At 45.1% G+C, this 14,742-nt stretch overlaps 1 protein-coding gene across 1 annotated transcript in view; it reads left to right on the top strand.

Moving 5' to 3' along the window:
* The first annotated feature begins 1,326 nt into the window (after positions 1-1,326).
* LOC126100795 (calcium release-activated calcium channel protein 1-like) overlaps positions 1,327-14,742 on the top strand; it is a 167,358-nt gene continuing 153,942 nt past the window's right edge. The window contains exon 1 of the mRNA XM_049911419.1: positions 1,327-1,391. Within this exon, the coding sequence (XP_049767376.1) occupies positions 1,365-1,391 (27 nt within the window). The 5' untranslated portion in view covers positions 1,327-1,364. The remainder of the gene's footprint in view (positions 1,392-14,742) is intronic.

Genomic DNA, 14,742 nt, shown 5'->3' with positions numbered 1-14,742 from the left:
TACGACAAGCTGGGGTGGATGTGTCTACACAAACGGACGTCGCCCCGGAACCTGTAGCAATACAGGAAACCGGGGAGACGCCCATGGACGTGGTGCAGCCTGTACCGCCGCCGCCGCCACCGCCGGATGTGGAGAAGAGGCAGCAGCAAGACAAACAAGACCAAGAGGGAGGAGGGATGCACTCTGAAGTCATACCTTTCCCGGACGTCACGAACCTGCCAGCGATACTCAAGAAGATCGAAACCATGGTGCGAGGTGGGCGGTACGACGTCCAAAGAAAACCATACCTTTTCGCGCAAGCGGAAGGGAAATGGAAGCCACCTCTTCCACACCGGCCGTTCGAGCTTCGTGGCGGATAACGGGCAATTATGCTCGAATTCGTCACGAAGAAGGACCTCCACACCATCAACTCGAACCCAGTCTGCACGCCGCGCGACTGGGGCTTCATCTTGGAGGATGCGGTCGCGCGGCTGAAGAAAGAAGTCCGAGATGGAGAGAGGAAGCTCTCACCCGAGCTGGAGTCTGCACTGAACAACACAGAACTAGTACAACATCAACAGCCAACGTCACCACCAGCATGCCTGCATGCTGGCAACCAGGATTTATCACCGATAACACGCAAGGACCATCCACAACGAGAGGCAATACTATTCGAACCCGTAAGGATCTTGGAGGAACAGCTATCCACAGCTGAGACTCCAAACCTCGGGCCCAGAACTAGGCCCGTATGTATAGCGTCAGCGTCAGGTACACGCGGTTTAATTTTTCACTGTCATTAAGGTCGATAAGTGAGTGGGAGGTTACACGTTGACGAACTGTCTATATACTTACACATAGTTAAGTCTGTCCGAAACCCTCAGAGCGAGAGTCCTAGTCGCATTTGTACGGTTTTTAAGAACGGGAGCCGCCACATAATGTATGGAATATTGCGGGGTACAGATGTAAACGAAGGGGTACCCCCAGTGGGTGGAGACGGCTCCAGGTCGTGCAGGGCCCTGCTGTGCTGCGGACTTGATGGCAACGTGCGGCCGTTTCTCTGAAAAGGTGCAGCACGTGATTCACCGTGACTCGGGACAAAGCCCGCTCCGGGAGGGAAATCCGCCGCGGACCGCAGATCGGAGTCCCAGCTGTCGAGGCGTTTACGCAAGTGTGTGCGGTGGCGCGGAAGAGGCGCGCGGCCACCGCTGTCTATATGTCGCCCCCCCCCCCCCCTCACACCCCCCCACTCCCCCTGCTGGCAGTGTAACCAATCACGCGGAGCGATAAGCCGGCAAGCGAGCGGACGTCGGCGTCGCGGCGCCGCGAGCCGTCAGTCGCTGAGGAGACGCCGGTGGTCGGTGGATGGCGCTGTCTGCGTCGACGACATGGAAGACGGCGTCCGCAGGAGAAAGGTAACCACAGCTCTGGCTCCCACTCTGTACAGCCGGCGGTAAAGGTGCAGCCAAAGGTGTTTCCACTACGTCATACCTCACTGGGGTATCAGGCAAAACTTGTGAATGGATTCAGGTTTGCCGGCCGCGGTGGTCTCGCGGTTCTAGGCGCTCAGTCCGGAGCCGCGCGACTGCTACGGTCGCAGGTTCGAATCCTGCCTCGGGCATGGATGTGTGCGATGTCCTTAGGTTAGTTAGGTTTAAGTAGTTCTAAGTTCTAGGGGACTGATGACCACAGATGTTAAGTCCCGTAGTGCTCAGAGCCATTTGAACCATTTTTGATTCAGGTTTTCTTGGTAGGGAGGAGGCACACAATGTTTGTCTTGTATGGAGAGTCACTGACAGAAACAGAACCACCTTGAGGAGTACAGGAGTGTATTAGCGACCTTGTTCTTCGTGTTATACAGGGTGGTCCACTGATAGTGACCGTACCAAATATCTCACGAAATTAGCATCAAACGAAAAAACTACTAAGAACGAAACTCGTCTAGCTTGAAGGGGGAAACCAGATGGCGTTATGGCTGGCCCGCTAGATGGCGCTGCCATAGGTCAAACCGATATCAACTGCGTTTTTTTAAAAAATAGGAACCCCCATTTTTATTACATATTAGTGTAATATGTAAAGAAATATGAATGTTTTAGTTGGACCACTTTTTTCGCTTTGTGATAGATGACGCTGTAATAGACACAAGCATATAAGTAGGTGGTATCACGTAACATTCCGCCAGTGCGGACGGTATTTGCTTCGTGATGCATTACCCGTGTTAAAATGGACCGTTTATCAATTGCGGAAAAGGTCGACATCGTGTTGATGTATGGCTATTGTGATCAAAATGCCCAGCGGGCGTGTGCTATGTATGCTGCTCGGTATCCTGGGCGAGATCATCCAAGTGTCCGGACCGTTCGCCGGATAGTTACGTTATTTGAGCAAACAGGAAGTGTTCAGCCACATGTGAAACGTCAACCACGACCTGCAACAAATCATGATGCCAAACTAGGTGTTTTAGCTGCTGTCGCGGCTAATCCGCACATCAGTAGCAGACAAACTGAACGAGAATCGCGAACCTCAAAAACATAGATGTTGAGAATGCTCGTATATCAACATCGATTGCACCCGTACCACATTTCTATGCACCAGGAATTGCATGGCGACGACTTTGAACGTCGTGTACAGTTCTGCCACTGGGCACAAGAGAAATTACGGAACGATGTCAGATTTTTTGCACGCGTTCTATTTAGCGACGAGGCGTCATTCCCCAACAGCGGTAACGTAAACCGGCATAATATGCACATGGATGTGTGTGATGTCCTTAGGTTAGTTAGGTTTAAGTAGTTCTAAGTTCTAGGGGACTGATGACCTCAGATGTTAAGTCCCATAGTGCTCAGAGCCATTTGAACCATTTGAAGCGCCTAGAACCACTCGGACAGACAGGCCGGCCATAATCATGAACCGCGGACTATGAGGGCAACATTTCGGCACAGTTGATGACCTGCAGATCAGTGTAGATAACTGGCGGAAAGCACAGGCTTCGGCATTCAGTGACGATGGTACTGGAAAATTGGTACAATGCTACGAGAAATGTCTCAGTCGGACTGGCGGCAATGTAGAGAAGAGACTGTAAGACATAACTCAGTTTGACAACTTGCTTGTATAAAAACATAACATATTGCTCCTCACGAAGCTACAGAAACTTAGAATCCTATGACTACAAATCAATAGTTCACAAGTGGAATTAGTCATTTCATACAAATATGTGGTTGAAGCAGTTTGTGTAGACATGAAAGGGAGCGATCTTAAAGGCTCAGAAGGTAGATAGCAAACTTCCACTCATAGGCAAGATGTTGGAGAAATGCAGTCTATCTACAGACTGCTGACAAACCACTCGTGTGTCTCATCTCAGGGCATTGCTCGGGTGTCTGGAACCCGTACCAAACGGGACTAACAGAGGATATTCGAACTGATGCACAAAAGGCGACAGGAATGGTCACAGGTTTGCTTGACTGGGAGGAGAGCGACACGAAAGTATTGAAAATTCTGAATTGCAGACTCATGTAGGTCGACGAAATTATTTCCACGAAAGCCTAATTGCGTAAGATCGAGAGCCACTATTAAATGAAGAATCTAGAGCTATTCGTCAGGTCATTACGTATTCCTCCCACAGGGATAGTGTAGACTAAATTATAGTCCCATCCACGAACGATGGCGATCCGCGCATTCCAAGCGCCAGTTGCGGTACGGGCATGCGCATGCTTTCCGCTTAAAGAAAGTGTAAATCCCGCAAATTATGTCTCTCGCGTACTTATGCAGAATTTATCACTTACCATCACAATTAGCGATAACAAATGGAATCGAAATTTAATAAACAACTCCCACGATCACGTTTAATGCTCGCATTACCTATCGCATTCACAGAAGAGCGCTCAGAACATACTGAACACTCGTTGGCTGTCGGAGCATATGTGACGTAGGTGTGCAGAACAAGCCTAAACTCGACGGCCATCGTTCATGACTCTAGCTATAACTGCAGCATGAACGGAGATATTTGAGCAGCCATTCTTCACTTACTCCATTCGTGATTAGATCAGGAAGAAACGTTAACATGTCATGCTATGCTAAATGTCCTCTGCCATGCCGTTCATAGTGCTTCACAGAGTATCTATGTATGTGTGTAGATACAGATAGGATAATATTTTGGCCGGGTCGGTGTGACCGAGCGGTTCTAGGCGCTTGAGTCTGGAACCGCGCGACCGCTACGGTCGCAGGTTCGAATCCTGCCTCGAGCGTGGATGTGTGTGCGTCCTTAGGTTAGTTAGGTTTAAGTAGATCTAAGTTCTAGGGTACTGATGACCTCAGATGTTAAGTCCCATAGTGCTCAGAGCCATTTGAACTATTTTTTTGATAATATTTTGGAAAAATCAATCACCTGCAAAAACTCAAACAGTAAAATTTCTGTACAACAGAAAACCGAGTTGATCAGAACCATGTGTGGAGTCCATCCGAGGAGTTCATGTAGAAATCTATTCGAACAGCTGGACGTATTTCACCGTTACATGTCAGTGCATACTTCCTCTTATGTCGTATGTTATCGAGAATTTTACATTGCACAAAATGAACAAAAAGTGTAGCACGACCACAGTACAAAGAACAAGTAGCAGGCCTGTCCGGAAAGTAAGTACCGATTCGAAAAAAACTCATAAATCATTTTTTTTAAATCAGAATTTTTTTACATGAAGCAGCAATTCTAAAACTATTTTTCTACATTGTTGCCACCATTGTTCAGACATTTGTCATAGCCGGAAACCAACTTTTCTATGCTCTCTACACAGAAAGATGCCGCCACTGAAGACAACTATTACTACACGCCGTTTTTTACGTCATCTTGTGCTTGTTGAGTTCCTTCGCAGTGGCGGAACCGCCAGACCGCCAGTGCAGCACGATACATTGAATACTCTCTTTCAGATTCTAAGGGTGGCAGGGGTAAAATACAGGGAGCGAAAGGCTATTTACAACTTGTACAGAAACCAGATGGCAGTTATAAGAGTCGAGGGACATGAAAGGGAAGCAGTGGTTGGGAAGGGAGTAAGACAGGGTTGTAGCCTCTCCCCGATGTTATTCAATCTGTATATTGAGCAAGCAGTAAAAAAAAAAAAAAAAAAAAGTTCGGAGTAGGTATTAAAATCCGTGGCGACGAAATAAAAACTTTGAGGTTTGCCCATGACATTGTAATTCTGTCAGAGACAGCAAAGGACTTGGAAGAGCAATTGAACGGAATGGACAGTGTCTTGAAAGGAGGGTATAAGATGAACACCAACAAATACAAAACGAGGATAATGGAACGCAGTCGAATTAAATCGGGTGATGCTGAGGGAATTAGACACTTAAAGTTGTAAAGGAGTTTTGCTATTTGGGGATCAAAATAACTGATGATGGTCGAAGTAGAGAGGATATAAAATGTAGACTGGCAATGGCAAGGAAAGCGTTTCTGAAGAAGAGAAATTTGCTAACATCGAGTATTGATTTAAGTGTCAGGAAGTCGTTTCTGAAAGTATTTATATGGAGTGTAGCCATGTATGGAAGTGAAACATGGACGATAAATAGTTTAGACAAGAAGAGAATTGAAGCTTTCGAAATGTGGTGCTACAGAAGAATGCTGAAGATTAGATGGGTAGATCACATAACTAATGAGGAGGTCTTGAATAGAATTGGGGAGAAGAGGAGTTTGTGGCACAACTTGACTAGAAGAAGGGATCGGTTGGTAGGACATGTTCTGAGGCATCAAGGGATCACCAATTTGGTACTGGAGGGCAGTGTGGAGGGTAAAAATCGTAGAGGGAGACCAAGAGATGAATACACTAAGCAGATTCAGAAGGGTGTAGGCTGCAGTAGGTACTGGGAGATGAAGCTTGCACAGGATAGAGTAGCATGGAGAGCTGCATCAAACCAGTCTCAGTACTGAAGACCACAACAACTACAACAACAGTGAATCTCACGCGCGCAATTCAAGCGCAAGGCGTGGAATGCTCAGTGAACGCATTGTGTTGCTTTACAACGCACGCCCACCTCTTTAGCTGCTGTGACTCAAAACCTTTTTCAACAATTCGGTTGGGAGCAGTTCGACCATCTGCCGTATAGCCCTGATCTCGCACCCTGTAACTATAATCCGTTCATCACAAGAATATCCCCGATGTAAACATTTCACTATGTATTTTTCTGCGTTTGCTGGAACCTCACTGGGGTTCCGTTTCATGTGGGACTGCAGCCAAGCTGTCTCGCGTACCGTCAAGTACAACAATAAGGGTACGTTTTGTGCTGTGCGTGGCGCGCAATTCGACTTAGCGATTATGTGGGGCAACAGCTTTACCGGCGCATTTAGCTTGGACAGCACTGGCCGCTCAGCTGGTACAGGTGGCCTGCAGTGACGTCGCCAGCTGCAGTTCACACGTAAAAAGAGAAGAGCAGAGGAGCAATACAGCTTCGAATGTCATTTAATTGTTAAACAGAATGAAAAAATACACAGCGAATCTCCAACAATACGCTATTTAGACGTCTAGACGAAAACAGCAACACGTTATCGTTTTTAGCTAACGTACTATTGTAATTGAAAACAAGAATGATGAAAATTCCTGACTTAACCACAGGGTAATTTTTTGCATAATTTGTCTGTAACGTAAGAGAGTATTGAAGTATTTCAACGTATAGTTAAATATTAGAGCCACTGAAGGTACTACTTACAGTCGTCTGGTAATCCCTTAGCTCCTTCCTTATCCGAATCCGAGAAATATACTTCAGTTCTGGAAGTGTCACCTGCTACGTTGATAACGAGCCTATCAACAACAGAATCCACGAAGCCAACCAGGCGCAGCAATTTTTCTTCTTCTTTTATGACGAGCCGTTCTATATCCCGCCAGCGTTCGGCAGTGACGTGTGAAAAAGCTGCGTGCCTTAGTTCCAAAACGTCTGGCAGCTTAACAGCCGTGTTACTTCTAGGGCCAAATACCGCAGCTTGGCTCCAGATCTGTTCTATTGGGTTCATATTGTAATGGCAGAGTAGCAAACTTAAAGCTGCAGCATTTGTAAGATGTGCTCGATCCTGTGAAAATGATTGTTTTTCTTGTTTCTACGATACTTATCTACCTCTGTGGTATAAAACGATGGACAAAGTACAAATAAAGAGGTTTTGATTTCTCATTTCTGCCTTAAAAATTAAATTGTTATGTTTTCTTCATTTAAACAACTTTTATGAACAGACTTTCATGAAACATCGATAATTAAGAATTTGTATTTGAAATGGAAGCAGGAAATTCGCGTCCAATGTTGTTGTTGTGGTCTTCAGTCCTGAGACTGGTTTGATGCAGCTCTCCAGGATAGGGATCCTGTGCAAGTTTCTTCATCTCCCAGTACCTATTGCAACCTACATCCTTCTGGATCTGCTTAGTGTATTCATCTCTTGGTCTCCCTCTACGATTTTTACCCTCCACGCTGCCCTCCAATGCTAAATTTGTGCTCCCTTGATGCCTCAGAACATGTCCTACCAACCGGTCCGTTCTTCTAGTCAAGTTGTGCCACAAACTCCTTTTCTCCCCAATTCTATTCAATACCTCCTCATTAGTTATGTGATCTACCTATCTAATCTTCAGCATTCTTCTGTAGCACCACATTTCGAAAGCTTCTACTCTCTTCCTGTCCAAACTATTTATCGTCCACGTTTCACTTCCATACATGGTTACACTCAATACAAATACTTTCAGACACGACTTCCTGACACTTAAATCTATACTCAATGTTAACGAATTTCTCTTGTTCAGAAACTATTTCCTTGCTATTGCCGGTCTACATTTTATATCCTCTCTACTTCGACCATTATCAGTTATTTTGCTTCCCAAATGGCAAAACTCATTTACAACTTTAAGTGTCTCATTTCCTAATCTAATTCCCTCAACATCACCGGATTTAATTCGACTATATTCATTATCCTCGTTTTGCTTTTGTTGATATTCATCTTATATCCTCCTTTCACGACATGGTCCATTCCGTTCAGCTGCTCTTCCAGGCCCTTTGCTGTCTCTGACACAATTACAATGTCATCGACGAACCTCAAAGTTTTTATTTCTTCTCCATGGATTTTAATTCCTACTCTAAATTTTTGTTTCCTTCACTGCCTGCTCAATATACAGATTGAATAACATTGGGGAGAGGCTACAATCCTGTCTCACTCCCTTCCCAACCAATGCTTCCCTTTCATGCCCCTCGACTCTTATAACTGCCATCTGGTTTCTGTACAAATTGTAAATAGGCTTTCGCTCCCTGTATTTTACCCCTGCCACCTTTAGAATTTGGAAGAGAGTATTCCAGTCAACATTGTCAAAAGCTTTGTATAAGTCTACAAATGCTAGAAACATAGGTTTGCCTTTCCTTAATATTTCTTGTAAGATAAGTCGTAAGGTCAGTGTTGCCTCACGTGTTCCAGTATTTTTACGGAATCCAAACTGATCTTTCCCGATGTCGGCTTCTACCAGTTTTTCCATTCGTCTGTAAAGAATTCGTGTTAGTATTTTGCAGCTGTGGCTTATTAAACTGATTGTTCGGTAATTTTCACATCTGTCAACACCTGCTTTCTTTGGGATTGGAATTATTATATTCTTCTTGAAGTTTGAGGGAATTTCGCCTGTCTCATACATCTTGCTCACCAGATGGTAGAGTTTTGTCAGGACTGGCTCTCCCAAGGCCGCCAGTAGTTCTAATGGTATGTTGTCTACTCCCGGGGCCTTGTTTCGACTCACGTCTTTCAGTGCTCTGTTAAACTCTTCACGCGGTATTGTATCTCCCATTTCGTCTTCATCTACATCATCTTCCATTTCCATAATATTGTCCTCAAGTACATCGCCCTTGTATAGACCCTCTGTATACTCCTTCCACCTTTCTGCTTTCCCTTCTTTGGTTAGAATTGGGTTTCTTTCTGAGCTCTTGATATTCATACAAGTGGCTCTCTTTTCTCCAAAGGTCTCTTTAATTTTCCTGTAGGCAGTATCTATCTTACACTAGTGAGATAAGCGTCTACATCCATACATTTGTCCTCTAGCCATCCCTGCTTAGCCATTTTGCACTTCCTGTCGATCTCATTTTTGAGACGTTTGTATTCCTTTTTGCCTGCTTCATTTACTGTATTTTTATATTTTCTCCTTTCATCAATTAAATTCAATATTTGTTCTGTTACCCAAGGATTTCTGCTAGCCCTCGTCTTTTTACCTAGTTGATCTTCTTCTGCCTTTATTACTTCATCCCTCAAAGCTACCCATTCTTCTTCGATTGTATTTCTTTCCCCTATTATTGTCAGTCGTTCCCTAATGCTCTCTCTGAGACTCTCTACAACCCCTGGTTCTTTCAGTTTATCCAGGTCCCATCTCCTTAAATTCCCACCTTTTTGCAGTTTCTTCAATTTTAATCTGCAGTTCATAACCAATAGATTGTGGTCAGAGTCCGCATCTGCCCCTGGAAATGTCTTACAATTTAAAACCTGGTTCCTACATCTGTGTCTTACCCTTATATAATCTATCTGGTACGTTTTAGTATCTCCGGGATTCTTCCATGTATACAACCTTCTATCATGATTCTTGAACCAACTGTTAGCTATGATTATGTTATGCTCTGTGCAAAATTCTACCAGACGGCTTCCTCTTTCATTTCTTAGCCCCAATCCATATTCACCTACTATGTTTCCTTCTCTCCATTTTCCTACACTCGAATTCCAGTCACCCATGACTATTAAATTTTCGTCACCCTTCACTACCTGAATAATTTCTTTTATCTCATCATACATTTCATCAATTTCTTCATCATCTGCAGAGCTAGTTGGTATATAAACTTGTACTACTTTAGTAGGCGTGGGCTTCGTGTCTATCTTGGTCACAATAATGCGTTCACTATGCTGTTTGTAGTAGCTTACCCACACTCCTATTTTTTTTTATTCATTATTAAACCTACTCTTGCGTTACCTCTATTTGATTTTGTATTTATAACCCTGTATTCACCTGACCAAAAGTCTTGTTCCTCCTGCCACCGAACTTCACTAATTCCCACTATATCTAACTTTAACCAATCCATTTCCCTTTTTAAGTTTTCTGGCCTACCTGCTCGATTAAGGGATCTGACTTTCCACGCTCCGATCCGTAGAACGCCAGTTTTCTTTCTCCTGATAACAACGTCCTCTTGAGTAGTCATCGCCCGGAGATCCGAATGGGGGACTATTCTACCTCCGGAATATTGTACCCAAGAGGACGCCATCATCATTTAACCATCAGTAAAGCTGCATGCCCTCGGGAAAAATGACGGCTGTGTTTCCCCTTGCTTTCAGCCGTTCGCAGTACCAGCACAGCAAGGCCGTTTTGGTTATTGTTACAAGGCCAGATCAGTCAATCATCCAGACTGTTGCCCCTGCAACTACTGAAAAGGCTGCTGCCCCTCTTCAGGAACCACACGTTTGTCTGGCCTCTCAACAAATACCCCTCCGTTGTGGTTGCACCTACGGTACGGCCATCTGTATCGCTGAGGCATGCAAGCCTCCCCACCAACGGCAAGGTCCGTGGTTCATGGGTTCATGTAATTAGGAACAAGAAGACGTGCATTATTCATAAAAAATGATAATGAGTTTTATAATTACGAGATGTAGGTATTTCAAATTGAACGAGAAAAAAATTGTGCTGGGGAGATTTGAACCAACGCACGAATAACCGAATCGAGTTGACATCCGTTATGCTGCGGACTGTCCTACATTTTTAGTATAGGGGTGTCTAATGGGTACAGTATATACAGTTGGGAAAACTTGAAAGCCGATTATCTCCGTAAATTTATGAAAAACATTAAGAACTGCCTATTCCTCGACACTTTTTAACCGTGTTCCAAGCGCGTGTTTCACTACGGAACAGAGAGCAGCCTCAGCCATTTTCATACTGCGCATTAACAGCGCGACAATCAGAGCACAACGCTGCAGAGGCTGTGACTGTGCACAATTTTTTGAAATAAAAACTACGTAGCTAAAGCGTGATTAAGAAAAACGTTGATGGCTGTTAATACATTTGAATATCTTAAAGATTCATTTAACGTAACTTAGTAAAAAGATATCTAATACATAAGTAGGACCTACTTCCAAGAGCGTAACAACACCAGTGTACGTGCACTACGGCTTCTGACCAGTCATCGCGTTCGTGTTTGTTTACATCAGGTTTATTCTACTATGAACTGTTTATACCACTTGTTCTTGACCTTCAAGAGTGTTTTTCCAGGGAGGCTCTCTTACAGCAATGATGACGCAAAAACCAGTGTTCAACAGTGGCGCCGGCCGAGGTGGCCGAGCGGTTCTAGGCGCTACAGTCTGGAACCGCTCGACCACTACGGTCGCAGGTTCGAATCCTGCCTCGGGCATGGATGTGTGTGATGTCCTTAGGTTAGTTAGATTTAAGTAGTTCTATGTTCTAGGGGACTGATGACCTTAGAAGTTAAGTCCCATAGTGCTCAGAGCCATTTGAACCACTCAACAGTGGCTCTCTTCACTGATGGAATCTTTCTATGAAGAGGGTATAGAAAAGTCGGTTTCCCGCTATAAAAATGTCTGAACAATGGTGGCGACTATGTAGAAGATCGGTTAAGAAATGCCCTTACTTGTAGAAATAAATTCCGGTTTGAAAAACAATGTTTTTATTGGTATTTTTTCCAAAACGGTACTTATTTTCTGGGCATGACTCGTATCATCGGTACGAAGAGCTAAAGGACCTCAGCGCAGTACAGAACGGAGTTGGTTGGGTTGTTGGGGGGAGGAGACCAGACAACGAGGTCATCGGCCTCATCGGATTAGGGAAGGACGGGGAAGGAAGTCGGCCGTGCCCTTTCAAAGGAACCATCCCGGCATTTGCCTGGAGCGATTTAGAGAAATCACGGTAAACCTGCATCAGGATGGCCGGACGCGGGATTGAACCGTCGTCCTCCCGCATGCGAGTCCAGTGTGCTAGCCACTGCGCCACCTCGCTCGGTTACAGAACGGAGTGCAGAACTACGGGACGACGGTATATATGATGCTCTTCCAGCCCATTTCTAGTCCTTACAGGAATTTTATTGTAATGTACGGTAGTGTTAGCGTTGTGTGATATGTTTATATGAGTTTCATTGTTAACACCTACTTCTTCTTGTAACTGACACTATTTTATGTTCAAACGAATGTGTAGGAAGAACACGTAAAGAATTATAGTAAAATGTATGGCACGTTCTACATCCGCGCGATTTATTCGCTCATACGTCTGTGGAATAAGAAGGAAAATAAATGAATGTAGGTAAACAGTCCCCAAGTAACAGCTAGCGGACTGGACCTCTCCTGTCATCGATACAGCAGTGGAAGCTTGTAGACTCCTGCCACTGTCTGCCGCTGCTGTGTGGCCGCGCCCACTGCAAACAGCACTGCGCCAGGCAGTTCATTCAAAGAAATCATATCCGGACGCTAGAATTCGCCTCTTTCAAGAAAGAAATATAACTCTGCCACTCACGAAAACTAAAAACATACTTTTGACATGTTTAGAGACGCAATAGGCCGGCCGGAGGGGCCGTGCGGTTCTAGGCGCTACAGTCTGGAGCCGACCGACCGCTACGGCCGCAGGTCCGAATCCTGCCTCGGGCATGGATGTGTGTGATGTCCTTAGGTTAGTTAGGTTTAATTAGTTCTAAGTTCTATGCGACTGATGACCTCAGAAGTTAAGTCGCATAGTGCTCAGAGCCATTTGAACCATAGACGCAATAGACATCTATTCCGAACGTGAATTTTAGAAGTTCTATGTCATTTTTGTAGCAGATAGTGACTTTTAACTCGATACTTGTTCGGGTTACACACTGACAAAACTAAGAAAAAATACCGCCATTTTCAGCAGCTAATACATAGCAAAAGCAATGATGTACTGAACTTGGGAAAAATATGTTGCCGAGATTATATTTTGATAATCAACAACAACACAATAAGGCGAGAAGGTATAAGGCTTCATATGTATGAAACTGTTCCCCAGAAGAAAAATTTCATCCGCTGAAAAAAAAATGACAGAAGAAAGTTAAGGTAGCTCTGATCCTACTAAAAATATAGAACAGTTTTTGAAATGCTTATAGACACTATAGACACCTGTATCAAAAGTGATATCACATTTTCTACGTCATTTTTGTAGGAGACAGAAGCAGTAAATTCGATTTTCTATCGCCACAGAGTTATGGTGCCTCCCTGCGGACAGTAATCAGTCAGGAGAAATTCGCAACTTCGGACCCTGAACGTCATGTGTCAACCAATTTAAATTAGTCTACAATAGCTCTGTTAGACACGCGTGCCCCTTAGAACCTTTAGCTTTAGAACCTTTGTTGTACGATCTGCCACACCAAAGCACGAGTTTGTCTCTTGGTGGCATCGTTATTAGGTGCACTACGTTCGTATGCAAGTGATATGATGTTAACTGTTCGTGACGAACCTGATATCCGCAGAGCCATGGAGTGGTTGGTCACTTATGGTTGGCTGAACCGGGAGAGGCGAGCAAACAACGAGGTCAAATGGCTCTGAGCACTATGGGACTCAACTGCTGAGGTCATTAGTCCCCTAGAACTTAGAACTAGTTAAACCTAACTAACCTAAGGACAACACAAACATCCATGCCCGAGGCAGGATTCGAACCTGCGACCGTAGCGGTCTTGCGGTTCCAGACTGCAGCGCCTTTAACCGCACGGCCACTTCGGCCGGCCAGTCAACGAGGTCATCGGTCCTAGCGGTTTGGGGAAGGACGTCGGCCTTGCCCTTTCAAAGGAACCATACCGCCATTTGTCTGATGCGATTTAGGGAAATCACGGAAAATCTAAATCAGGGTGGCTGGACGCGAGTTTGAACCGTCGTCCTCCCGAATGCGAGTCCATTGAGCTAATAGCCACTTATGGTGAAGCTTCGGGGAGCCGTATAAACGTACATAAATCGGTGGCCTTGAACATTGGCACTGGGATGTCACCAGCAAGCGTCGCCCCACACACACTGCGATAAAATCCACTGTCGACTTCACGATTCACAGCTCACGCTCAACTACTCTTAATTATCGGAGCCTCTTGCAACATATCCTTGCTGATCAACAGACTGAAATTATTAATGTCGATCAGGCATCACGCATTCCGCACGTAGCGCAAACGCTACCGCTGACTGACCACAGAGCTCGCAGTGTCATGGCGGCATTCGGTTCATTTGTCAGCGCTGGAAAGATATTTAAGAGTCGATACGACTCCCTCATTCTTTCTAAAGAACGTGGCGGACTTGGCCTTGTCAATGTCTGTACGTCGGTAGCACCTCAAGCTTTGGCGGCGATGCCCAACCAGCCGCTCGGGCTTCACCATGGTGGCTCTGGCACCGTCTTCCTTTGACCCTCCGGTGACCCTTACTGAGATACCGGAGCCCTTTTCCAACTGTGGGAGGTTTTTATCTGGAGTACAGCTGCCTGCGGGACGTTCACCCTGTCTCTCGCTGTATCCATTAAAATTGCTACACCACGAAGATGACGTGCTACAGACGCGAAATTTAGCCGACAGAAAGAAGATGCTGTGATATGCAAATGATTAGCTTTTCAGTGCATTCACACAAGGTTGGCGCCGTTTGCGACACCTACAACGTGCTGACATGAGGAAAGTTTCCAACCGATTTCTCATACACAAACAACAGTTGACCGGCGTTGCCTGGTGAAACGTTGTTGTGATGTCCCGTCTTAGGAGGAGAAATGCGTACCATCACGTTTCCGACTTTGATAAAGGTCGGATTGTAGC

Source organism: Schistocerca cancellata, chromosome 9, assembly GCF_023864275.1.
Source record: "Schistocerca cancellata isolate TAMUIC-IGC-003103 chromosome 9, iqSchCanc2.1, whole genome shotgun sequence".
Taxonomy (NCBI): Eukaryota; Metazoa; Arthropoda; class Insecta; order Orthoptera; family Acrididae; genus Schistocerca; species Schistocerca cancellata.
This window is presented reverse-complemented; position numbering and strand designations above follow the sequence as displayed.